This window comes from Seriola lalandi, unplaced genomic scaffold (assembly GCF_002814215.2).
Source record: "Seriola lalandi dorsalis isolate HSWRI2012SDOR001 ecotype SW California unplaced genomic scaffold, Sedor1 jcf7180002054346, whole genome shotgun sequence".
NCBI classification, from domain to species: Eukaryota; Metazoa; Chordata; class Actinopteri; order Carangiformes; family Carangidae; genus Seriola; species Seriola lalandi.
Window position 1 is genome coordinate 242,816 of NW_019524899.1, and position 23,901 is coordinate 266,716.

Genomic DNA, 23,901 nt, shown 5'->3' on the forward strand with positions numbered 1-23,901 from the left:
GGAGAGAGTTTCATGCTTTAGTCATGAAATGCACCTTCCATATACAAGCTTATCTGCTGCACTATAGGTTCATATTTAATCTGCAGACACAGGTGTGTTATTAATCCTCCCATCAAACTCTCAGCAAGAAAAACAATTACACTTCCCCAAATGTCAAACTATCACTAAAAGCACTACGTACAAAAAATATTTTACATTTTCATTAAGATCATTTTTGACTTTACAGATCATATATCAGTCATAATGTTAATGGCTCCTTACCAGATTCAGTTGAGAGCTCCACTGTTATGACTGACTCCTCTTCCCTTGTTTCTTGTTGGCGCCGTCTCCAGGCTTGAGAGAGAGAATGGGTGAGGGAAACAGAAAGAAGTAAAAAGAAGTGTTAGTGTGGTGCTCAGGCTTAATCTGACCCATGTGGGTTAATGAAGCAGCGTTGAGCTCAGCTACTGTTCGTCGGTAGATCACAGGCAGCATGCTGCAAGACAGACGAGTTTAAGGAGGAAGGAGGAAAAAAGATGTTAAAATTACTACTTTCATAAATTTGCAAACAGAATCACACGTGCTGCATCATTACATGTTAAAAGAGACAAAAAAGAGGAATTATTTATTATTTCTATATTAGTTGAAACACTTGTGATATTAGTAGTTCTCAAGCTCAATCAATGAGCTGTAAAAGCCTGATGGTTGGTGTTGTAACACTAAGTGCTACTGATGCACTGGAGTGCAGAGGAAACACACAGCACAATGCAACCACTGCAAACCATAAAACGCCTATACAGTCAGTCAGGCCTCTGTATTGATGCTGCTGCTCTCTATTACACAGCACTTCACAAACTGCAATCCTTTAAATCACACACGCATCACAGCAGCTCAGAGTAACGCTGAGATCAGGCTACACAATGTGAGCCAGTGTGATGCTATGAAAATGAGTGTTGGAAAATGGTTGGGAAAGATGATTTGCCACAACATAATATTAATATTGTCTACAGTCCATTTCCTCCCAAATGTAGCTCAAATTTAAAAAAAAAAAAAAAAAAAAAAAAAGAGAATTAATTTTCGTTTTCAACCACTGTTATGTGAATATTAGAAGTTGGTGCATTGGGATAAACAGCTGGTGGAACTAATTATCTGTCGGGTACGGTTCATGCATTATCATTGACGTGATTAAAGGAGCGCGAGTCGAAACCGTAAATGAATGAAAACAATGTGGAAACTGTGATGGAAATACGTATTATCTGTTTGTTTCATACATTCATTTGAAGAACATATCTGATGACTTTGTCTCTTCAGTGGAGGTTTTAGTCACATGCTTCATTTAATGGGTCATTATTTATTTGCTACGTCTGTTTCCATCGCACAGTCACATTCTCTTTTTATCAATCAACAAACTTTTCCACCTCAACCAAGTGTAAAAACTTTAAAAGAGTTTCTACATGCAAATTGAAAATGTGAATAAAAACAGGGGGATGGAAAAAGATCTATAATTGTGGATGTCAGAATGTTTTCGCCTTCTCTTGCCCAATTTAATATTGAAGCCATGGTTGTTGACGTTTCAGTTTTGATCCTGGAAGTCTCTTGCGCCTCCTCACTGATCACCTTTGCCCAACATGTTTGACTGCTCAGGCTTCAAGTCGTAGGCTCACATGTCTTGGCTAAGTTATGGCAGGAAAAAAAAAACCCTCTGTAGCCCGATCTCAGCATTACTCCAGAGCATGATTTCTAGCCTGTAGCTGCAGCTGTGGTGTATTTCACTATGGTTAACCCTGGATCCAAAGAGCTCTACAGACAAAGATAAACTCAGAGAATATTTTAACTAATGGGCCTTGATTTGGAATAAAATTCCCAAAGCTGGTCACCAAACTCTGACAATACAAGAGAAAAGATACATTTATATGCATTTTTAGTTTCTCCACCAGCCTCTAGTTTACTCTGCTTCTTTGCAGTTGTATTCCAGGCAGGAAGTTTAAACTCTGCAGGTCGGTCTGTAAAACCAAAGCAGTGAGCTAAAAGATGCTAACAGCTGTGCTGAGCTGCAGGGTTGTGTGTTAAATCCTGTAAGGGTTTGACTATGACTGATCCTTTTACATTACGCTGAGTGATTCCACTGTGTGTTTACATACAACTACAGCTTCATGCAGGTGTCAGTGGGCCAGGAGGCTCCTCTGACTACGTTAGATGGTTGCTTCTAACGCCAACCTCATTTTTCCCTCTCTGGGCCTCCTCTCCAGACTTCTCAGCCTTGTGGCCCTGTCGGGAGCGCTTCCCTCTCCTCTTGCCCTTCCCCCCTGAGGCTCCTCCTCCTCCTCCTCCTCCTGCTGCTGCTGCTGCTGCTCCTGCTGAAGGAGCATCTGCTACCCCACCACCAACACCACCAGCACCAGCTCCTTCTTCTGTAACAGTTTCGCTTTCACTTTCCCTCCTCTCCTCAGAGTTGAACACACGGCGCACCACCTTCCTGATCACCTGTAGGGGCAGAAGCATGTCAGGGGGAGGAAGGAGGAGGAGGGAGGAAGCAGGAAAAGCATTTTGTGAGAAGAAATAATGGAAAGAAGGGTGAGGAGGGTACATGGTGTGTGTGTGTGTATGTGTAGGTGTATGAGACAGCATGTGTACACCCTGTGTGGTGGTTTTAGATAACAAATGTTACTGGGTATGTATATGTGTGTGTGAGTGTGTGTGTAAGCTGTGGGATAAAGATGCGACAGGTGATGGTGGAGGGTGAGGACGATTACTTTTCTGGTGACCAGATTCCCGTCTTCATCTGTGAACTGCTCCTCCGTCACAGACTCTCCAGGAATGTTTTTGGCCTCCTCTCCCTGGGGTGAAGGGTTACATTAACAAAAAAACACCTCAGGGAATGGGAGAGGTGAATGGGAAGGATTATGTGTTATGAAGTTATGGATAAAATAGTTATTAAGAAAACACAGGAACAATCCTAAACAGACGTCAGGTGCAGTTTGATTGTTACAAATTCTCAGTCTGAGAAAACAATATCCTAAAACTAAACAGTCTTTTCCTCACACTGATCAGCTAATCAGTGAAGAAACAGGACGTCTGAGGAAGCTGTGAAATGTTTATGCTGTTTTTTCTTGTTTATTTTTAATAGAGCAAATATTTAGCATTTTAGCAGACTAAGAGTTCTGAGAAATCTCAGCTGATGCTAGTACATTACGAAGGCTGACCTCGACAAGTTAATACGGTTCGGCAACTTCAAAATACAAGCCTGCAGTATCAGAGACAGGCAATTACTCTACAGTGATGGAAACTATTTTATCATCACGTCAACAGATGTTTCTTGGCAGATTCCGACAACTTAAAAGAAGAAAAAAAAAAATCTATCACATCAACAAAAAAAGCTTCAAACTTTCCACAGCAAACTTAATCAAACTCTGCCATGATTATGATTTTCAAACCTGTGTCATGCACAAGAAAGAATTTGGTAACACCTCATTCAACAACACTGAAGACAAATGTATCACACTGTCAGCTCAGAAATGAGGCTGCATTTACATAGGGACAGATCTGCAATTCTCTGGTTCCAGATACAATCATGTAAGTATTTGCCGTTTTTCTCTTTCTCTTATTATTATATTATTATTATTATAAGTTGAATATAAGACATCACTTTGGCCACTTTGTGAAAGCGGGGTGGGTATTTTTCACCACGTTCTCACAAGTGATTAATTAATCAATTGAGAAAATAATTGTCAGACAAATCGATAATGAAAGTAATAGTTGTAGCCGTGCCGTTTTTAATACACAAAAGTATGAGTATGAGAAAACATTTGGTTGGTTCAGCGTCTTTCTGTAGGAGTTTGTGATAAGGACACACGGACAAATCAGCTGCTGAGGGAATAAAACAATAAATCCTTTAATAACTAGAACCACCTAAAGTGTGTCTGCTACCGTCAGAAGGGATTTGAACATACTTTGCAGATTTTCTGCTCCTGTGGAAATGCAGCCTCAGAATTATGCTCGAAAACGGAAACATACTGTTTACAGCAGCACAACCGATTCTCCACCAGCCAAGGACCAACGCCAAATCCCAAACAGCACGGCAGGTAATGTAGTGGCTCACACCAACAAGCAGTGAGTAGCACTTCATGCTACAGCAGGGCTAAACATCCACACACACTCACTGTCCCTCTCTCACTCCCAAACACACACACACACACACACTCCCCTACGCAACTATAGTCGGGTTTCTATCCACTTGTTGAAGTTTTTGACCAAATTCTTGGAAGACTGGCAAAAGATGTGAATTGATGTGTGTTTATATCCACTACTGTTATGTGAATATTGTGTAATCAAGATAAATAGTTGGTGGTGCTTATTCTCCACTTGGGTGCCATAAAATCACCACAGAAGAAGAAAACTAGGTCGGAAACCACGTGGAAATATGGCATTTCTGTTTGTTTCATTGTTTCATAAAAACCCGCTCTGTGATAGGTTCTCTTTCTGTCACACCGTCTGACTCTTTCAAACACTACAGCTGCACACAAACACACTCCCATGTTAACAAATATGCACAGAAACATACTCTCAAACTTTCTCTCTGTAAAACACACAAATTCTGTCACGGCAAGGTAATGTTTGGTCTTTCTGTTCATCTCTGTGCCTCATTCTTCTTCACACACTTGCACAGAGTCACAGAGCTTAAATGCCACTTCACTGCACACTGCCTGCAGCTCTCACACACACACCAGGTCTCACACACCTTCAGTATGACCCGTCTGCGGTACACCCTGGTGGTGACAGTGGTCTCCTCGTCAGAGCCGGACTCTTCAGCTCTGACACGCCCCTAACGAAGGCAGCGCAGTAGCAGTGCAACATTAATGACCCCAGTGTGTTTGTGAGTGTGTACGTGTGTCAATTTTATATATATATATATTTTTTTTTTAAATACAAATTTTGCCACTGAATGAATATGATCAAAAGAAACTGGAGTGCAGGTTCATATTCCTGGGCTGTGCTTCAAGTCCTAAATATTTTAAGCCGACTAAACCAGAATTTAATCCTTGAAAGTCTGTGTATAACAGAACAAAGATATATTTGAGGCCTTGAATTAAGACAAAATAGATCTTTTTCAAAGCTTACAGACGTCACCAAAAACGGAAAAAGGTAAAACAGACTCCACCTGGAGGAGTGATTCTCACCTGGACTTTGTGCTGGGACCTGTCGCCTCCCTCCTCCCGTCCTCTGCTTGGTCCCGCTGTGCTGCCGTCCTCCTGAGATCCCTTCTTCTTGGCCTCCTTTTCCTTCCCTTCCCGGGCTGCGTCAGTTTGACCTCCATTCTGTCTGTCAGCCTGAGCCTGGGGCTGCTCCATCGAATCAGGGCTGGGGGGAGTAAAACATAGGGAGGCGCTGCCATCACAAAACTGCTGCGGGTCTCACTGTTAACATTGGTGTGTAAATACTGGGGGGAAAATGGTAGAATAAAAGCAAATCCTACCTGCCCTCCTGGGTGCCATGCAGTGATGACTCTGCGATCGTGTCGGACATCTCGCCTCTCCAACCTGGAACTGAACACATGACTTTTTCTGCTTGCCGTACTTGTTCAAGGATGGCATTCACCCTCTCCTCTGTCATCTCCTCGTCCTCCAAGCCTCCCTCCAGCTTTATATCCTCCAGCAGACTCTGCAGCCTCTCCTGGGTCATCTCCTCTTCTTCTTCTTCTTCCTCCTCCTCTTCTTCCCGCCTTCCATTTCCTTGAGCAACATCTGAGACTGCATCTTCTTTTTGGTTTCTCTCCAAACCAACAACTGGCCCTGCCTTCAGTTCTTCTGTTCCTGATTTCTCCACCGCCCTTCTGTCATTATCCGGCCTCTCATAAGAAACCAGCTTATCTTCCACTTTTTCTCCTGTGGTTAAGGCTGTATCTTCTGCCCCAACAATGGGGGGCACCGAGCCACAGGGGCCCGGGGCTGGGGCGACTGTGAGGGGGTCGCTGCTGATGGTACTGGTGGTCTGAGTGAGAGAAAGGTCGCTAGGTCTAGTAAGCGTGGTCTTGCTAGGGGAATCTAAGCTAGCATCACCCTCGCTAAAGAAGTCGTCTGAGCGCAGCGGGGTGGGGGGCTCGTAGTTCAGTTCTGTCGGGGTTTGCAGCTCCAGATCTATATTGTGGTATCCTGGGTGGATGGCAGGAGTAAAGGATTAGAGGGTAAGGGGATTGAAGAGGGAGGGAAAGAAAAAAGAGGGGAGGGAAGGAGGAGGGGAAGGAGAGGTAGAGTGGTGGAGGTGATGAGATGAGAAACACTTGTAACATCTAAAGGCAGCATTTGTTCAAAAGTCACACAGGTGTAACTCAAACCCACTTTAAAGCTGCATTAACTGTTTTCTTTAGCCACTTGGGGGCAGCAGAAACAAGCTCTGAACACAACATTGACAAGCTATCACTTTATGAAGTTGTTAAAGGGAACTTGCTTTGCCTGTTTACACATCCTGCAGACACACAACAATATTAGAATTAATTTGGAATTGTGTTTATGTTCTTTTAGCTTTTTTCTCTACCAACATGAAATATCTGTCTCTTTAGCAGCTTAAGACAATGTTGAATAGTGAACCTGCATACATCCGGTGACTAAAAACACAACTTTAAATGAATGCTCATTTGGCTTCATGTCAGCTGAATGTTTCAAAGATGTTTGCTACCTCATTAACCATATCTTAACTCCATAAGGTGATATGTCACTGTTTTGCAACTTGTTCTGCTGCCCCTTATTGGCAAATACAAATCAATTAATACTGCTTTCAGGATTTTCCTTCTTCAACCAACACATTTCTCAAACAAGTGGTGTGTGACTGCTGAACCAGCACTGCAGACAAGACACATGACTAGATCACAAAGAGATGGAAACAGAGAAATTAAAGTACCAAAGGCAGAATATAAAGTTTAAGATAGAAACTTCACTTATACTGTATTTATATAAAATGTACATGAACATTCAGTCACTCTAAAGTCATCAAGAACTGCTGGAGTGATGTGTCAAAGTGGCACTTTAGTCAGAAATGCCTTTTGTAAAAGCACTTAACCTCCAGACCCAGAGTCAAAACCAGAGCTACTGATTTTGTGAAATTAATGAGAAGGGGTCTTCATTACAGCACTTTAAAACAAGCTCGACTTCAGCTTATCGGCTCAGTAATTGTTCCAGTTAATGAGCAGAGGCTTGAGCTGAATCCAGGTAGGTTAGTTGTGTTGATTGAAACAAAAGGCAGAGAGGAGGAGCAGAGCAACCAGCAGGCATCTAGATGTAAAGCTCAGGGACTGAACGATCCCGCCTGAAGTAAGGAGGGACACCAGGAGGTAGGGGAGAGGGTGGAGGGGAGGGGGGAAGTGGAGGGGGAGAAGGAGAGTGGTGATGTAGGGGAGGCGAAGGGGGACATGGAGGTGGGGGAGAGAGACTGGAATTGGAGGATGAAAGGGAAGAAAAGGATGGAGGCGTAGAAGTGGGAGCAAGTTGAGGAGGAGAGGAAGCACATATTGAAGATGGAGAGGGGGGAGTGGAAGGGAAAGGGGGAGAAAGTGAAAGAGGAGGAGGAGATGGAAAAGAGGGAGAGGAATGACTAGATAAGGAGAGGCAGGTGTAAGGAGAAGGAAGAGGGGGAGACGGTTTAACAGGTGCAGGGGAAGCAGAATGGGGAGGAGGGCGAAGAATGAGAGGAGGAATTGAGGAGAAAGTAGGAGACGAGGGGAGACAAAGGGGTGACGGAGGAAAGCGAGGGGAAGAGAAGAATGAGGAGAAGCTGAGGGGACTTCGAGGGGAGGAGGGAAGAGGCGGGGAGTAAGGCAGGGTGAAGAAATGAGGGAGGACAGGAGCGACAGGGAGGAGGTAAGCAGGAGGTGATGATGGGGGAGACGGGAAGTGAAAGACAGAAGAAGGAGATAGGACAGCAGGGGGGGAGGGGAAAGACAAAGCGGTAATATGGCTGAAATAAAAGGGAGGGGAGGAAGAGGAGGTGAAGGAGGGAGGAGTAGCGTGGAGAGGGGTGACAGGCGGAGACATTTGAGGACACAGGGGGAACGTAGGAGATCTGACAAGTTTTGGAGCTATTTCAATTATCACACAGAAAAAAAAAACAAAAAACATAAAACACAGAACAATTGTCAGACAAGACTTGGATGAAACGAAAAACACAGCAATTTAAAACCAAACCAGTTAATGCACAGACAATGAATTGAACACATGATAGACGAAGGCTTGATGTTGAAGAAGCTGCAGAAGCAAAAATAATGCAGACCAGAATCATCGGATTGCTTATCTCAGCAGATAAGCAGGAATAGACTTCTTAGTCAAGAGCAGTAGCATCGAAAACATCCACTACAGGAGAGGAAATAAAGTCACACTCTGAGTCAGGTTTTGGGATCTAGGCGATCTAAAGTTTGTTCAGCTGTGAGTTAGAAGACAGGATGGGAACTGAAGAATAAATTTGAATAAATTCCTCCAGAAATATTTGCCAACCCTCCAAACAACTGCTGAGTCCCGATTTCTTACTACAGTATTTATTGTGTATCATTTATTTTATACAACCAAGGAATAAAACAGTATGTCAGCAATACATTGGGCAGTCCTGGGTGGCAGCCACAGAAAAGGGGCTGTGAGCTGCTCTTTTTAATGGAGCTGGGGCAATTAACCAGATGTACATTTGCCTAAACACACAGTTAGTCTTCATCCTTAACGTCTGTTCACTTGCAAAAGTCAAAAATATCGTTTCGAATCACTTCCAATAAAGAGCAAATGTCATGTTTGTGTAGCTCATTTCAACAAGTGACACAAAGGTGAGATTTATTCTTCATCACAAGTGTTTTCAAACTGTATTACTCATTTAATTTCAGTGATGAAGACTAAGTGGTTGGTTTGGCGAATTTATGTCTGCACGGCTGCTTCCTGTCTGTCTCCAAAGATCTTTTTGGAAGTTTGTCAGCAAAACCTGGAATTTATTCGAATTTTTTCTGCTGCAATTTCTTTGTGCATTGCATTGTGGGACAGTATTGTACATCAACAACCAACTCAAAAATTAAGTGTTTCTGTCCACATACTGACTCAGTTTACTTAATTTAACCACTGTTCAACTGCAGACACACTAATTACTCAAAACTTACTTAGAGTTACTATGGAATTGGGACACAGCTGAACCACACTACCAAGGATATATCTGTGTTTGAGAAATACTAAATTCCTTTGTTTAATTGGCTGATTTTAGTTAAATTTAAGTATGTTATCTCAAAATAAAATCTGAATCAGCCTTTAAAAACAGATAGATTATGCGTCATTTTTGTGTACTTGTAGAATATAAACTCTTCCTTAGGCCTGTAAAAGCTCCAACATCGTAGTTGAAAGGGTCTCGTGTTGAAAGGGCCTCATGATTGGGGATATGCTAATGCTAACGCTTGCTACATAGCTGGAGGTGCCATACAGTTTGGGCAGGAGAGATCTGCAGCTGTTGCGGGCAGTTGTTAGTGCTGGCAGGGGGCGCTGTTGTGTTTCCAGTCTTACTCTAGTCAGCCTGAGCTCAGCAGCGAGGGTAAGAGCAGAAGCTACAACTGGATCCAAAAGTAGCTGAAGTTAGCAGAAGTTAGCCATTGGTGGAAATTAGCTGGTTAGTGGTGTTTAGCGCTGACAAGGGTATTTGTTTTTAGGAGTTAGTCACTCAGAAGCAAGAAGAGGAGGAGGAGGAGGAGGAGGAGGAGGAGGAAGGCAGGGAGTCTGCTGATCTCAAAGCAGGAGAAGCTGCAGTGGAGCGTAGAGGCTGGGAGGCTAGGAGGAACCCAGGAGATGAGAGGTACAGTACAGCAAACAGCAGTGACACAGAAGCATAATTATACACTGTACACTTTGAAAAAGGGTGTTTCATTTTCAACCCATGTGGAGTGTCATCCGAGGCCGAGCACGTCCTGATCAACGCAGAAACACTCGCGGATGTGTTGAAAAGGCTCCACCCATTTGAAGAGTGTTAAAAGTGTATCATTGCAAGCCGACAACATCAGAACAGGCAGCCTCTCACACAAAGCCATAGCCATGCATTTTGTTGATCTTTTTATCTATTGATTGTTGGTTTCACTTGACATCATCTTCACAAAAAGACCAACTTTGCTCCAGATTTGGTGGAAGCAGTAGTAACACTGATCCTTGTGTTCAGATGACTTTTGGAAACGGAATTAAACAGATTTGCAATGAGGCCCATTTCAGAATTTCCTGCCAGCTCTGTATGTACAACTACTAAGTGGAGGAAATATATTTTCATTTGGCTTGGCCTGTTTCTTGACCTACATATAATTTTTTAACAATATTTGTTAATATTTTAGCAAATTGGAACCATTAAACGTATGCCAAATTGGCTATTAGCAGTCTCATTTTGCAGTCTACCCCTGGATATACGGACAACTATCACTGGATTATTTTGATACTGAAGTAAACCTAAACACGTGATGATTCTGAGGCAAGATCTGTTATATACTTATGAGGAATGTCCTTTTGCTCTGATTTCTAAGCAGATTTCTAAGATACATGAAGAGATAATATATCCTTTGAAAGTATAAGTCACTGAATCTATAAATATGTGTCATGTCTGTGATACACATATGATCTGTTCAGATTTGACCGAGCTGTGACACTGAGAAGGAGTGTGATTTTTTTTAAAGTACCTTAAAAATACTTCTTCACGCAGTATCTTTGCCTCACAGCTTGTCATCTTTGTTCCACAGTGATAAACAAGCTAATTGTAACTTGCATAATTTATAATCTACCTATAACAAAAGGCACATTTTCATCAGATTCTGAAATGGCCCACATTGGGTCTGTCAAAATCAGAGAAAACTAGTGGCTGCCACATTCAATTTTCAATTAAGAAGAAAGAGAGAAATATAGAAAGAGAGATGAAAAGACTTGTTATACTGCTTAAAGCAAGCATGCTGTTATTATAAATTGGTTGTTATAATTATGTGTTTATGTATTTTAATAGCACAAATAGATAAAAGGAAATAGGTTGTAAACTTTTAACATACACAAATACACAACTATTGTTAAACCAAATTATGAACCAGTGCCAGAACCCAGCTGAAAAATGTGCTTAGCTCATTATCTTATCAACAAGATTATCAATACATTTATCAGATGGGACAGAAACACCAGTTCATTCGTAGCTTACATTTGCCTCAGGACCATGCTTCTAAACATTTTTACAAAAACAGTCACACACACTAAAAAGTGTCATGCACCTAAAATGGTACAGATTTTCCTGCCCTCAATTAAAATCAATATTGTTTAAGCAAGCGGGAACTAATTTCTTTTTTTTTTTTTTTTGAGGTTTTCAAATATTATTGATAATCCCCCAAAAATCTATCACTTGCCATCCATGTTCCAATGACTGAGTGCTACAAATTAATTGCACTGCCCAGTGTTGGAAAACTAACAAGCTGACTGGGGTGACTGCTTGGTAAAGACAACTCTAATGCTATTATTACCTGATGGTCCATTAACTATGAGCTCAATGAACCTGCTGGAGCATTAAGTCATTTTGATTGACTCGTAATTAACTTCCACTGTTTGGTCAAGCCCGATTGGTTCTGTATTTGTTTGCACAGTCAGGTCTGACTATCTGGCTGAGAGAGGAGGTGAAGAAGGGTGAAGGGATAGACTGAGAGATAGACTGAGAGTTCAGCTAGGGTGGGCTACACTTTACCATCGGACTGATCCGGGAATACTGCGTTATCATCGGCAAAGCAGCGTGTGCCTGAAATGTTACCGTAGTCAAATATGGGCCCTTCCAGCAAAGTCACAATATCCAACCGATTGATCTTAGTCAGCACCGCAGTTAAAGCGTCCGCTGAAGGGGAGAGAGACAGAGGAATTACATTGACAGGAAGCTATTTCAATATCAAATCAAAAAACATTAACATTGTCTTAACAACTTTTTTGATATAAGATAATACCAGTTAAAAAAAAGTAGACCTGGATATGAATTACATCACATTTCTCTCAGAGAAACACATACAAACAGTACAGCCACACCCTGCTTACTTGTGGCATTTTTACCATCCCTGTGCACCCATTTCTTTAGGAGCATGAAGCTCTGTGCTGTCAGGGAATTGGGGTTCTCCACTCTGATGAAGTTGATCTCATCCACAGAGAAATCAAGCTCCCTGGCCAGCTCTGCAACCACACACAAACACCACAATAAATGAGTTTTTGTCATGAGAAAGTCAAAGCAAAATGATGCATTTTTGTTGCTGACTGGGTGCCTCAGGAGTCTCATTTCTAGTGAGGTCACTTATGCTAAAAAAATGTCTGCACTGAGATACTGTCATTTATCACCTAGCAGCATGTTCTGTGTGACAGTTCAAAAAAATGCAGCAGCTTTAGAAAACAGGCAGTTATCTGATGAAGAGGTGTTTACTGACACTCAGAATTTGAACAACACACCACAGGTGAAATACTGTGCAGCAATGCACAAAAACAGCAGTGATAATTAGCTATTAAACAAAACGTATGAAGAGGTTGACATTTTAAATTAGATTTCAACTTTGCAGCATCATAATTCACATCAAATAACATCCATCTTCCAACTGACTGGTTCTTATGTTACAGGCTTCACTTGATTGCAAGAGGTGATGGACATATTGTTATGTGATGAAACTGTAGCACTGAAAACATCACCATGATACAGTATATGTCAACCATTTTCCTTATATTTATTTCCTTAGTGCTCATTCCTGAATAACTGTAACTGCCAAACACTGTGCCAGGCACAATCTAAAGATAGTGAAGGAGTGAAACACTGCTGTACAGACAAGCACATGGGCTATAAATCTAAAACCACGAGAACGTAATGTTCAGCAGAGCTGCTCGTTCACTGCAGCTCTGTAACAGGAACACACATTAAATATGGATTAGATTCCTTTCCTCTGCTGAGCACTCACACGGTCACTGGACAGAGAGACACACAACTACAACAACTCACACTCATACACACTTCAGGGGATGACAGTGCACACACATGCACACAGGCGTGGGGCAGTGCTGCAGTGCAGGTGGACAGGCTTGGGCTAAACTGCAGAGGCCACACCCTGATCTCTGCTCCAATACAATATACGAAAATGCCATCACACTGTTCCTCTTAAAACACAAAGCTACATGCCAATGTAGAATATAAAGACATTGATATAAAAGCTTTTTGCTAGTAAAATTATTTAAATTTCCTTTATATATTTTTCAGCCTTCACTCCTAATAAGTCTCAATATGAGGTGAGTATGTTTAAATTTCACAAATGAAATTGAAAAGTTACAGTGCAATTTGAGTTTTTGTAATTCTTCTACGTATTGTATTTGTGATGACGATGATGTATGTGACTATAACTGCCACTGCAGCACTGCCAAGTCAAGATATTTTATACTGTATGTCCACCAGATGGCAACAAACACTGTAAAAGTAGTGGTTTGAAAGCTGGGCTCCAGTCAGGCTGATTCATCCACACATGGGTGTTCTTTAAAATTCACATACTGAATCCTCCGGTATCATGTCACAAGTTTATGTCTCTGCTCAGACAATTAACTGATTCAGATGAAACTGATATACTTCCATCACTGCAGCTGTTTCTCCATGTCATACTGATTACCATAATAAATACAGTATTCTTGCATTGCTTCAAGCTTGTTTTTGGCAAAGAGTGAAAAAATGAGAGATGTGTGTAGACTCACCAGTCCAGCTGAGCCCGAGGTGGTCAGCTACTATTGCCATGCGGAGGTCTGTTCTCTCACAGGGACTCTGAGGGCCTGTGCGAGGAAGCAGGGAGGGGGCAAGACAGCGAACAGTTAACGTGAGGTATTGTGACAACGATCCCCAGAATTAAATGAGGTTCTCATAAAATGGCTGCAGAGGGGAGAAATGACATTTAATGGAAGAAAGAGATTGGGATTGTGAACTGAAGTCTGTTGACATTAATGTGGTTTAACCATACCTACTAAATACCTAGTTAATGAATACCTACTTAATTAAACTCTCTTTTTTGCCATTTTCTGATGAGATATTCATATTAAACATAAAGATCAACTTTAGCTCACTGTCCCATGTCTCACCTTTGGAAAAAAAAATACAGCTTTTCTGGCCAGACTCTCCTCATTGATTCAGTTTAGATAATGGATGCTTGTTTTAGAGAAATGATTTGACATTTTGGAAATATACTAGAAAAGGAGATTGATACCACTCTCACATCTGTCTGTTTTAATATGAAACTATAGCCAGGAAACGGTCGGCTTAGCTTAGTATAAAGACTGTAAACTGAGGGAATTAGCTAGCTTAGTTCTGTCTAAAGCTCAAAAACCTGCTTATTAGCATCTCGAAAGCTAACTCGTACTCACAAAACTCACTATTAAAAAACATCAGTAAGACAGCTGAAAATACAAAATACAATCACAAGCATGAGGATCTGTGAGGCCAGAAAAGAAAAAAGAAAAAAATCACAATTTCACACTAAATTCTTTGATGTTCAGTTGTATTAGTATTAGTAGCAAGAGTTCAGAGTTGAAAGATTTTTGTATCACATCACTTACAACAAACGGTCTAGCGTCAGGCAACATTCCCTCCCACTGAAAAAAGCAATCCATGGCTTCAACTTGAAATCAAGAGCGATCCAGCCGCACAAGATTTTCCACCGAGTTGCAAACGACACACACTCCTCTGTGGCTGACGTAAACGTGATTGTCAAGTTCAGCTGATGGATTGTTTTCGCAGCGATTTCAAGAGAGCAAAAGTATCACCAAAATCTACAAACCGACCAACCAGGCAAGCAGACCAAAACAAACACAAGGTCATGTTGTACCCACACAATCCTTTTACGTTTCAGTCTCAATCATGTCTAGAGTGGAGGTGAGTGGTGTGGTGTCATGTGGTGAGGTGCAAGGCTACCTTGATCTCAGTGTCAGGATGGCCCACAGTAATTGAAAGGGATGTATGCTCACTTTGCTCAAATGTTCTTACTTTCAACCTGATACTGATACTTATTTTGAAATTGTAGTTCCTGTATCTTTTCTGTACACCAGAGACATCACTATAGTCTGTTGTAAAGCTCTTGTTAGCTGGTTATTACTTCTATGAGGTAATTCATCCAGTTGTCTTGGCCTAACATCTTAAATTAGAAAGTCAAAACAGAATAAAATCTGGTGCTTGATCCAGAGACAAATTTTGAGTATCCGTGTTTTCGCCTTTAGGCCTTCGTCTAAATCAGACAGCACAGGACACAAATAACAAGAATGACAGGAAGAAGAAGTGACAACTACACTTACAACGTCACATCACAAAGCACCCACAACAGCTACATGCATCTCATAGAGAAAGATAAAGTATAACAAGTGTTTAGAAAGAGTTTACAAACTAGTCTCGTTCTCCGTGACAGGAGCCGTGATTGGTTGATCAACCTGACTCCCTTCCTCCTTCTGCTCCTTCCCTCCATGTGTCCGCCTACTCTTCCTCCTGCTCCTCCTCATCCTCTCACTGCTGGCCTGCTCAACCTCAGCTTTCACATCTCTAGCAGATGGTGTTGATGTGGTGGTGGAGGTGGAGGTAGAGGTGCGTGAAGGGCAGGAACTTCTAGAAGCTTTAGATGGTTCTGACAGGGAAGTGTTCCTGGTAGTGCTGAGGCTGCAGCTCTCTTCGTCCTCAGTGGGCAGTGTTTTCCCCTCTAACTTTGTGTCAGCCTCCTTGGGAATGGTTTGGTCCATAGGGATGGCTACCTGGCTAGTGATAGACCTTGTTTTAAAGTTTTTTGAGATCACTACACTGCTTTTTCTCCCAGTTTCATTTGTGCTACTTCTTCTTGGGGTTTTCACTGAACTATATCTTTGTTCAGTGCTGGATCTGCTTTTAGTTAGCAGTTTATTACCCCTGCTAGTTTTAATGCTTGTGTCACTAACTGCAGATTTGGTTCTAACCTGCTTCTGCTCCCGGGAAAAAGAGGGGTATTTAATGGCTTTCATCACTGGGATTCTAGATTTAGGAAATAAATTCTCAAAAGGGTCTAATCTTTCCCTGACTTTATGCATTGCATGTTCCCTGACTTTGAGTTTATCAGCATTTTCTTGTGCCTTGTCTTTCACTATTGTTCGACTTTGGCTGCATAGTTTGCTTCTGTGCACCCTCACTGGTAACCTGGACTTGCATATCTGGGGTTTGACCTCTTTGGCTGCCGTGTTTGTTATTGCTACATTAGGACAAACCCTGCCTTCCCTGCTGTTCACCTCTAGCTGGTTGAAGGACGCCTCTATCCTGCTGATCTCCTGCAGTCCCGAGGAGGACAACATGTTAAACACAATACTGCCAGCCTGAGCGACATCTGAATGGACATAATGGGAAACAGGGATGTTGCTACTGGTATTGCTGCTCCATGTTTGGGGATTGCTTATCTGTTGTGAAGGTGCGAAAGAATGATCTGTGCTTTGGTAACAAGTGTTCTGATTTTTTGAGATCCAATCCAAATGGTCGTTCTGTTTGGACATACCTGAAGGAATTCTGTGATTTGAATAATAATCTGTCATGCCTGATGTATTCAATTTAGCACAATCTGTGTAGTTTGAGGTTACAGAGTAAGAACTATCTACAGTTGATCCTGAGGTTATATTATCAAAGGTGCCTGTTGTTCTACATTTAGAACTGTTATTTGATGCATCATAAGTTTTATCAGATGACAACTTGAATCCTGTTCTAAAAGTGGAGAATGAAGGCTCAGTGTTAGAAGTTGAGTCTCTGCATGTGCTGTAACTGCCAGCCATATTTGATATTTCTAACTGGACAGTGGTAGTCTGAATGGAGACTTGAGGAACTATTGAGGTATCTGTGGGATCCTGAGTACTAAACTGATCCCTGTGTTGTGAGGAGGCGTCTACCTCTGATTCTCTGACACTGTACCTGCCCGCCGAGTAGTAATGCTCACCAATCTGAAAAAACTGGAGCCTCTCCTCCACCATGTCCCTCTTGCTCATGTCAATCGCACCACTGCGTGTCATCTCAAACATCTTCCCTTCATGGAAGGGGAATGGATTTGGCTCGCTTGTCGGCGTACTATCGTCTGTTGGTGTTCGGGCTGGGGTAGTGTCTGGTGTCGTAGCCTGAGACTGTTCGTCCACTGCTAGTCCAAAAGGCTTAGGCTCACCATTGCTTCCCCGTGTCCCTCCCATGTCAACGATATCTTCTTCTCCACCTTTACTGGACCAGGGGTCAAAGTCCAGCCCTTTAGTGGCAACAGTCTTAAAGGGAGAGTTAAACTCCTCCTCTAACTTATAACTAAAGTAAGTGTCTGAAAATCCCTCTTTATCTGAGGGTTTTTGTTCCTGACTTGTAACCCCATCTTTACTAACAGCATCAGGTTTACCACCATTTGAAGGGGTATCTTTTTTGAAAGTGTCCTTTTGACATTCTTCTGGGGTTTTCTCCTCTTCAATAACTTCAAGTTTGGTCTGGGGAAAAGAGCGGTCAGTGGACCTAAAAGTGTCTGTTGCCCAGACATCTCTTCGGCTGTCTGGAAGACCAAACAACCGTAAATCTGCCTGCTCACACAGGCCATCATCCTCATCCTGAAGTTCATATCCATCTAGGGAGTCTATCTCCGTTGCATCTGTGTCATGAGAAAATTCAGCTGTTGTGGCTATTGAACAGTCTGTTATCGATTGATCATTTCCATTTTGTTCATATTCATAGTCCTCTCCTTTGTCATTAGAACCATTGGAACCATTGGAGCCATTGGAGCCATAAGAACCATTGGAGCCATTGGTCCCACCATTAAGTTCTTTGTTGTTTCCATTTTTGTCATGTTTTTTGGATTTAGTCGCCTTTTCCTTATCTTTCTTCTTTTCCTCTTCCTCCTCAGGAACTTTGAAAGTAAATTTCTTGCAAGGAATTGGTTGAAAGATTGACTCATCATCATCTCCTTCATCACCATTTGACTGACTGTCATCTTCCCCAGGAGGCACCGGGGAAGGGGGTTGGATTCGTATAATTGGCTCAGTCAGCAGATACCTGTCGTGTTCTTCCTGTAAGTTTACTTCCATCATTTCTGTCTCAGTCTCTGAAGAGGCACAGGAACCTTTCCTTTCTGGGTCTGAAATTTCTGAAGCTGAGTCCAGAGGAGGAGGGGGAGGGAATTCAATATATGCGATACCTTTGTCTTTTGAAACTTCTTGATGCTCCTGGCCTGTAATTTCCTCATACTCGCCATTGGCTGTTGTTACTTGCTGATTGAATCTATTTGTTAATTCCTGCAGGTTATCATTCATTTCTGTTTCTTGCTTATTAGCATTAGCAAGGTCTGCTTGGGTGGCATGAATATCAGTTTTCCTTTCTGGCAGGGCCTCTTTAAAAGAGAAAAAAACTTTGCCTTGGTCATCCTCCTCTGATTCCTCAGATACCTCCAGGATGGGACTGGGTTTCCCTGGCATGAATCCCATAAAGCCATCAGGTGTCCTGACTGTGAGGTCATAGCTGACTTCCTCAGAGCTGGGGGTCTCTGGTGTAAGGGGGCTTTTCCCTGAGCTGTCTATGAAAGACACCTGTTCTAGTGTGTCATCATCTGGGCTTATGGGGCTGATTGCTGAGTTTGATTTCTGTTTGACTGTGTACAGTGCTCCTTTGGCCTCCCTCTCTGCCTGCCTGCCCACCTGAACACCGACATAAACAGGTAATGTTTTGATGCCCTTGAAGTTCTCTTTGGTTGTTGTAGCAGCTGGAGGGTTTATGACATTTTCCAGCATTTCTCTAGGGCTAGGAAGATTATTGGAGTTGGAGTCTTTGGGTGCATTATCTAGAATTTCAAAGGTTAGATTTTCATCTGTTTTTGCTGGGGTTGTCTCAAGACTCATCTGTATTTTGCTTTTAGATAATGTAGGTATCTGTGAAGGTTTAATTATTGTCTGTTTCTTTGTGAGGTCATTATCTAAAGTAGAGGATGCTGTTCTTATAGGAATTTGAGATTCTGTCTTTTTTCTGAGATTTTTGTTTAGTGGTTCCTCGCCATCTTTTTTGGGCAGCTCAGCTATTACTTCTTTGGAAGCAGACTCACTTTTTGTAATTTGTTGGTATTTTTTAGCATCACTCTCTTTCTCTAGTAATCTAACAGCATCATGAACAATAGATGTCTGAACTTTCTGGACTTTATTGCTTTCTTTAAATTCCTGAGTAACACTGGAATGGACATCTTTCCCTTTAGCAGTTGCTTTGTCATTCTCAGTTTCACTAATTGGTCTTCGCAACGAGGCCTCTGGGATATTTTTGTTCGGCAGTTTTTCTCCTATATGTTTTGGGGCTTTGGATGTTGATATCACAGCAGGTTTACTGCTGTCTGTGGCATCACATTTATCCTGCTCAACATCCTTTTTAAAGGTTTCATCTTCTGATGCTTCAGACACTTTTGATGCTTTTCCTCCTGCAAAAAACTGATAAACGGGAAGTTTGCTCTCCTGTAATTTCTTTATTGAAGGTTTTGGCTGCACTGGAGGAGGAACTTTGGTTGGACTAGACTGACTTTGTTTCTGAGCCTCAGATTCAAACTTCATCCTCACAGCACTGACTTTCGATGTTGATTTTACATGAGCAGGAGAAGAGGGTGCAGATTCACTTGTCTTAGTTTGTTGTTTAATTTTATCGTCACTGGTATGAGAGAGAACGCTCTTCTGGGGGCTGCTTGGTAAGCTAGAGCTTTTCTTTTCAGTTGTTGGGGTGCTCCCAAACATTTTAACAACCGAAGGCTCCCTGAGTTTGCTTTTACTGAACACCTCTTCTCCTGCCTTAGATTTCTGCTGCGTTTTCTCAGGGCTACTGCATGCTGAGCTAGGCCAGGATCTGGGTTCCTTTACCTCTCGTCTCATTGGCTTTTTCTCAGGGGACTGCAGCTCATCATTGAGCTTCTCTGTTTTGTCACGGAAGAACTGAGATACCTCACAGAGTTTTTCTTCAGCTTCCTTTACAGTTTGGTCCACCCTATCCTCATAAAGGAGCTTATCCCTGCTTCTGTCATGTTTATCCTCTGTAAATCGCATCCAAACAGCATGCTTGGGGCTGCCCTGATCTGTGGAGTAATGGAGCACTGTCACTTTATCAAACGGAGATGGTTCCTCCCTGTGCAAGAATTTACCAGATTTAGGGGACCCATCTTTTGATGACTTGGAGACAAACTCTCTTTTGGGGCTTCCTTGCTGCTGACTCATGCTCTCAGCGCCACGGCTACCATTCTCCTCATGAATTAGGTGCCGGCTCTTGTCAGTCATCATTGCTGAATCCTCTGTGTCAGAGTGAGACATTGAAGACACATCAAGTTTCTCTGACAGTAGCATTTTCTCAGCAAACCTATACGACTCGCCTCTGATCTCTGACAGCTCATCATCACAGTACTCTATAGAGTGCTGGCTCAACAGTTTCAGGGCTTTATATGAATCATCTGCCATCAATTGAGCAGAACTTGGGCGACTGTCTTCCTCCTGTGACACTGGGGTGTTAACGCGAGATGTTTCTAGGAAGGAGGGCAGGGATTCTTCAGCAGTGAGCTCCTCTTCTTCCTGTTGGGCCTCATCGTAATCAGTAAGTTCCCTAATTCCACGGTCCCCCTTGTAGACATAAAGCTCAGGGTGTTTTTTGGTTTCCCTGATAATAACCTCAGTTGGCTCTGTTGTGCTGTGGCCCTTTTCGATATGAACCTCAATTATCCTCTCGACTTTAGGTTTGGATTTAATGTCTCTATCTAGAAATCTAGGAGTCAGCTCATCACCTTTGACAGAATCCTGGCTAGCCTTGTGTTCAAAAAGGCCTGCCAGTTCTTTAGATGGGTCCCTACCTGACTGGAAAGCTTTCATGATATCACTGACCGACATACCCTCCTCTCTAATCTCTGCGCCATCAGTCAGTTGTGGCTTGTGATACACCATTCTAGTGGTAGTGGTGATATGAGTTTCCTCTTTAAGACACACACTTTTGTTCATCATGGAGTCCTCTTCCGGCATTTTCATCTGTAGGGCTTTGGTAGAGCTTATTGAAGCTGGATCTGGCTCTATAGAAGGAGGGGCAGATGCTGCCTCCTCCATCAGGAGAGGCTCACAAGGATCGTCAGGCTGCTCATAGCTCCTAATGTGGACCACTTCAGTCCTGGTCTCAGTCACACAGGGAGGGATGGGTGAATCTGTGAATAAGGGCTTAGGTCCTGTGCTCTCTGCACTCTGAGGAGCAGAGGGTGTCTTTTCACTCCTGGTCTCAAACCCGCTGTCTGACAGGGGACTTTTATCCTGCTCATGAGACAGGTCCTCAGGTGATTCCAAAATAGTCTCAGACCCCTGATATGACTCAGCAAGTTTGCTTAGGTCCTTCTCTGAGGGAGACCTGAGCATGCCTGAGACTGGTGGAGGCATTTTGAGTTTGTGCTCTTGTATCGACATAGATGGTTTAAGAACACGTTTTTGTTTTTCCTCCCCTTCCCTTTTTGTCGCCTCCTCATACTTACATTTCAACTCTGTCATTTTGGAGAGAGAATTAGCACCAAAGTCATTTGTTAAAAAGTCTACTACTTTAGCTAACTCTAGGTCTTTGCTTGACATGGATTGGTGCTTGAGAAGGAGCGTGTTTTCATCAAACAGTGGGTAATAGTCTGTGAGGGTACTTCTTTGTGCCTCCTCAATCTCATCTTTGGAAAATTCCTCCCATTCATCCTCTGAGGGTCTCTCTTTACCTGCAATGGCCTTACCTTCACTCATGATATCTTTCTGTAATATTTCACTGACTTTCACTAAATCTTCTTTCACTTTCTCAACTAGAGTAAATGGCTCTTCATCCTCTAACTTGGTCTCTTTGGGAGTGCCAGTATTTGATGTTTGGACAGTTTTGGCTGCTGTCTGTGTGTCTGTCTGTAGGATTGCTGACATTCTGATCAGATCCTCTTTCATGTCTGCTACATCTTTTAGTATTTCCTGGTTGGAGGCTGCTGTTGGGTGGATAATAGGTGGTGTGATGAACGGGGGGGATTTCAATTGGGAATTTATTTTTGATGTGGTAACACAGGAAGACAGAGAGGAAGATGACGAGGATGAGGGACGAGGGGAATCAGGCAATGCCATTTTGAGAGACCCTGGCCCTGGTTTGACAGGGGTCTCTGGGATGACGTTTACTAATGAGTACACAGGTACAGTCACCGTATTAGATGAAACTGCTGAACTGGGGGAAGCAACTACAGATCTCATGGAACCGTAAGCAGAGCTTGCTGTTGCAGATCTACGTGAGGAGGACTGTGTTTTAAGAGTGCCGTAGCCTGAGACTGAGTATGAGTCTATAGCTTCATTTATGGCTGCACTAACACCAGATGTTGCTGCTTGGGTGGTAGCCTGAATCCTCTCCTGAAGGCTGCTACTCCTCTCAGAGATAAGACGAGAAGAAGGGGAGGATGGCGTGGACGAAGAGGATGGATATTTGACAGGTGATACTGATCCGTTCATCATGGACAGTTCTGAGGAAGCAATGGTTGTCTGCCCAGTTGAAGAGAGAGACGAAAGGGATGTTCTCCCTCCTCGGGATGAGAGTGTTGAATCTACAGAGGTTTTCAAAGAGGACAGGCTGGATATGCTTTTACCAGAAGGAAGGTTAGGTGCCACTGCATCTGTCACAACTGTGGACCCAAGGGCAGTTTTAAAAGGCAGATTAGCATTGTACATGTTGTAAGGTGTCTTTGGCGATGCAGGAGCAGTAATAGGAGCTGATGACCTCTCTGGCACAGGACCATTGGATATTGAGTGAAGTGGGGAAGTCCTTGATGTGTATGCCGAAGCAAGGTTCTTGATGGATGCTGGATCTGTGGCAGGTTTACATGGGCTTCCAGAGGACACAAGGCTGGCAGATGCCTGGACAGGGTATTGACCCTGCTGGACAACGGTTTTAATGGGTGAAGGCATAGTCCTGTAAGACCTGATGGGGGATGAGGACACTATGTCGCTAATTGATTTAACTGGGGATGACAGGGTAGGTACTGGTGGTGGAGCTCCAAGGGTGGCTTTGATAGTTGCAGGGCATGCAGGTGACGGGGAGGAGAGGGGCCAGGTAGATTTCAATGGAGAAGCAGCTGGTGAGCCTGCCGGTGAATCGGTAGAGGCGACGGAACCCCCCACTCCTGGCCTTGTTTGGCCAGGGACGGTAATAGGAGCAGTCGACCATGGTGGGTAAGGTCTGGTTGGAAAGACAGGTTTGTGAGGGTAACCAGCAGGCAGTGTTCTTGCTGCTGTGCTTCGCTCAACTGCTGTTTCTTCAGATGAATTTGTAGAAATAATGGTGAAGAAGGAATGGGAAAAATAATCCAAAGAATGTGGAGTAGTAAAGGTAACAGAAAATTATGTTGGGGAAGGGAAAGGAAGAAAAAAAAATGTGAAAGAAAAGAGATCAGAGGAGGAAGAGTTGGTCAGTGACGCAGTCCTGGTATCAAAGAAGGAAAACAGCAGTTTTACGAAGTGCTGAGATAAGATATTTGAATATTGTCTGAAGATGGATGAAAAGAAACAATTGTGTTTCCGTGTGATTCAAGACTGGAAGATGACACAAAGAACAACAACAGCAACAACAATGTAATGAATAAACTGAATGAAGCACATTCAGCAGCAAAGTAAAATTTCAGAGACAATGGCGTAGACTAATAACTGACAACAGAAAAATGGCGAGACAAATGCTCCAGGAGTAACACAAAACAACTTCTCTCTTTGGACTTTAGATGTTCTAAAACATTGTATGGATTCTGGCTCTAATTTCAATCCGCTTTTTAAAGTGCCTTTTATCTGTTTGGTCCAAAAATTACATAATGACAGATTCCCCAAAGACACTATGATACAATAGAGCCATGGGCTGCAGAAGTTTCCATTTTCCGTTTATTACATAACGAACAAAATATGACAAAATGTG

At 42.7% G+C, this 23,901-nt stretch overlaps 1 protein-coding gene across 5 annotated transcripts in view; it reads right to left on the bottom strand.

Annotated features, from left to right (window-relative positions):
• The window catches only part of LOC111656169 (ankyrin-3-like), a 115,271-nt gene that overhangs the window by 2,287 nt on the left and 89,083 nt on the right, over positions 1-23,901 (bottom strand). For 4 of the 5 annotated variants that reach the window (XM_087174380.1, XM_087174381.1, XM_087174383.1 and 1 more), the window contains 9 exons: positions 13,695-13,769; positions 12,018-12,149; positions 11,680-11,823; positions 5,453-6,128; positions 5,157-5,337; positions 4,718-4,801; positions 2,733-2,816; positions 2,197-2,463; positions 262-333 (listed from right to left, as the gene is read on the bottom strand). In XM_087174380.1, coding sequence (XP_087030506.1) covers positions 286-333; positions 2,197-2,463; positions 2,733-2,816; positions 4,718-4,801; positions 5,157-5,337; positions 5,453-6,128; positions 11,680-11,823; positions 12,018-12,149; positions 13,695-13,769 — 1,691 coding nt within the window. In that variant the 3' untranslated portion in view covers positions 262-285. Of the gene's footprint in view, positions 1-261; positions 334-2,196; positions 2,464-2,732; positions 2,817-4,717; positions 4,802-5,156; positions 5,338-5,452; positions 6,129-11,679; positions 11,824-12,017; positions 12,150-13,694; positions 13,770-16,900; positions 23,255-23,901 lie in introns of all 5 variants that reach the window. The other variant, XM_087174384.1, reaches the window with a different exon arrangement.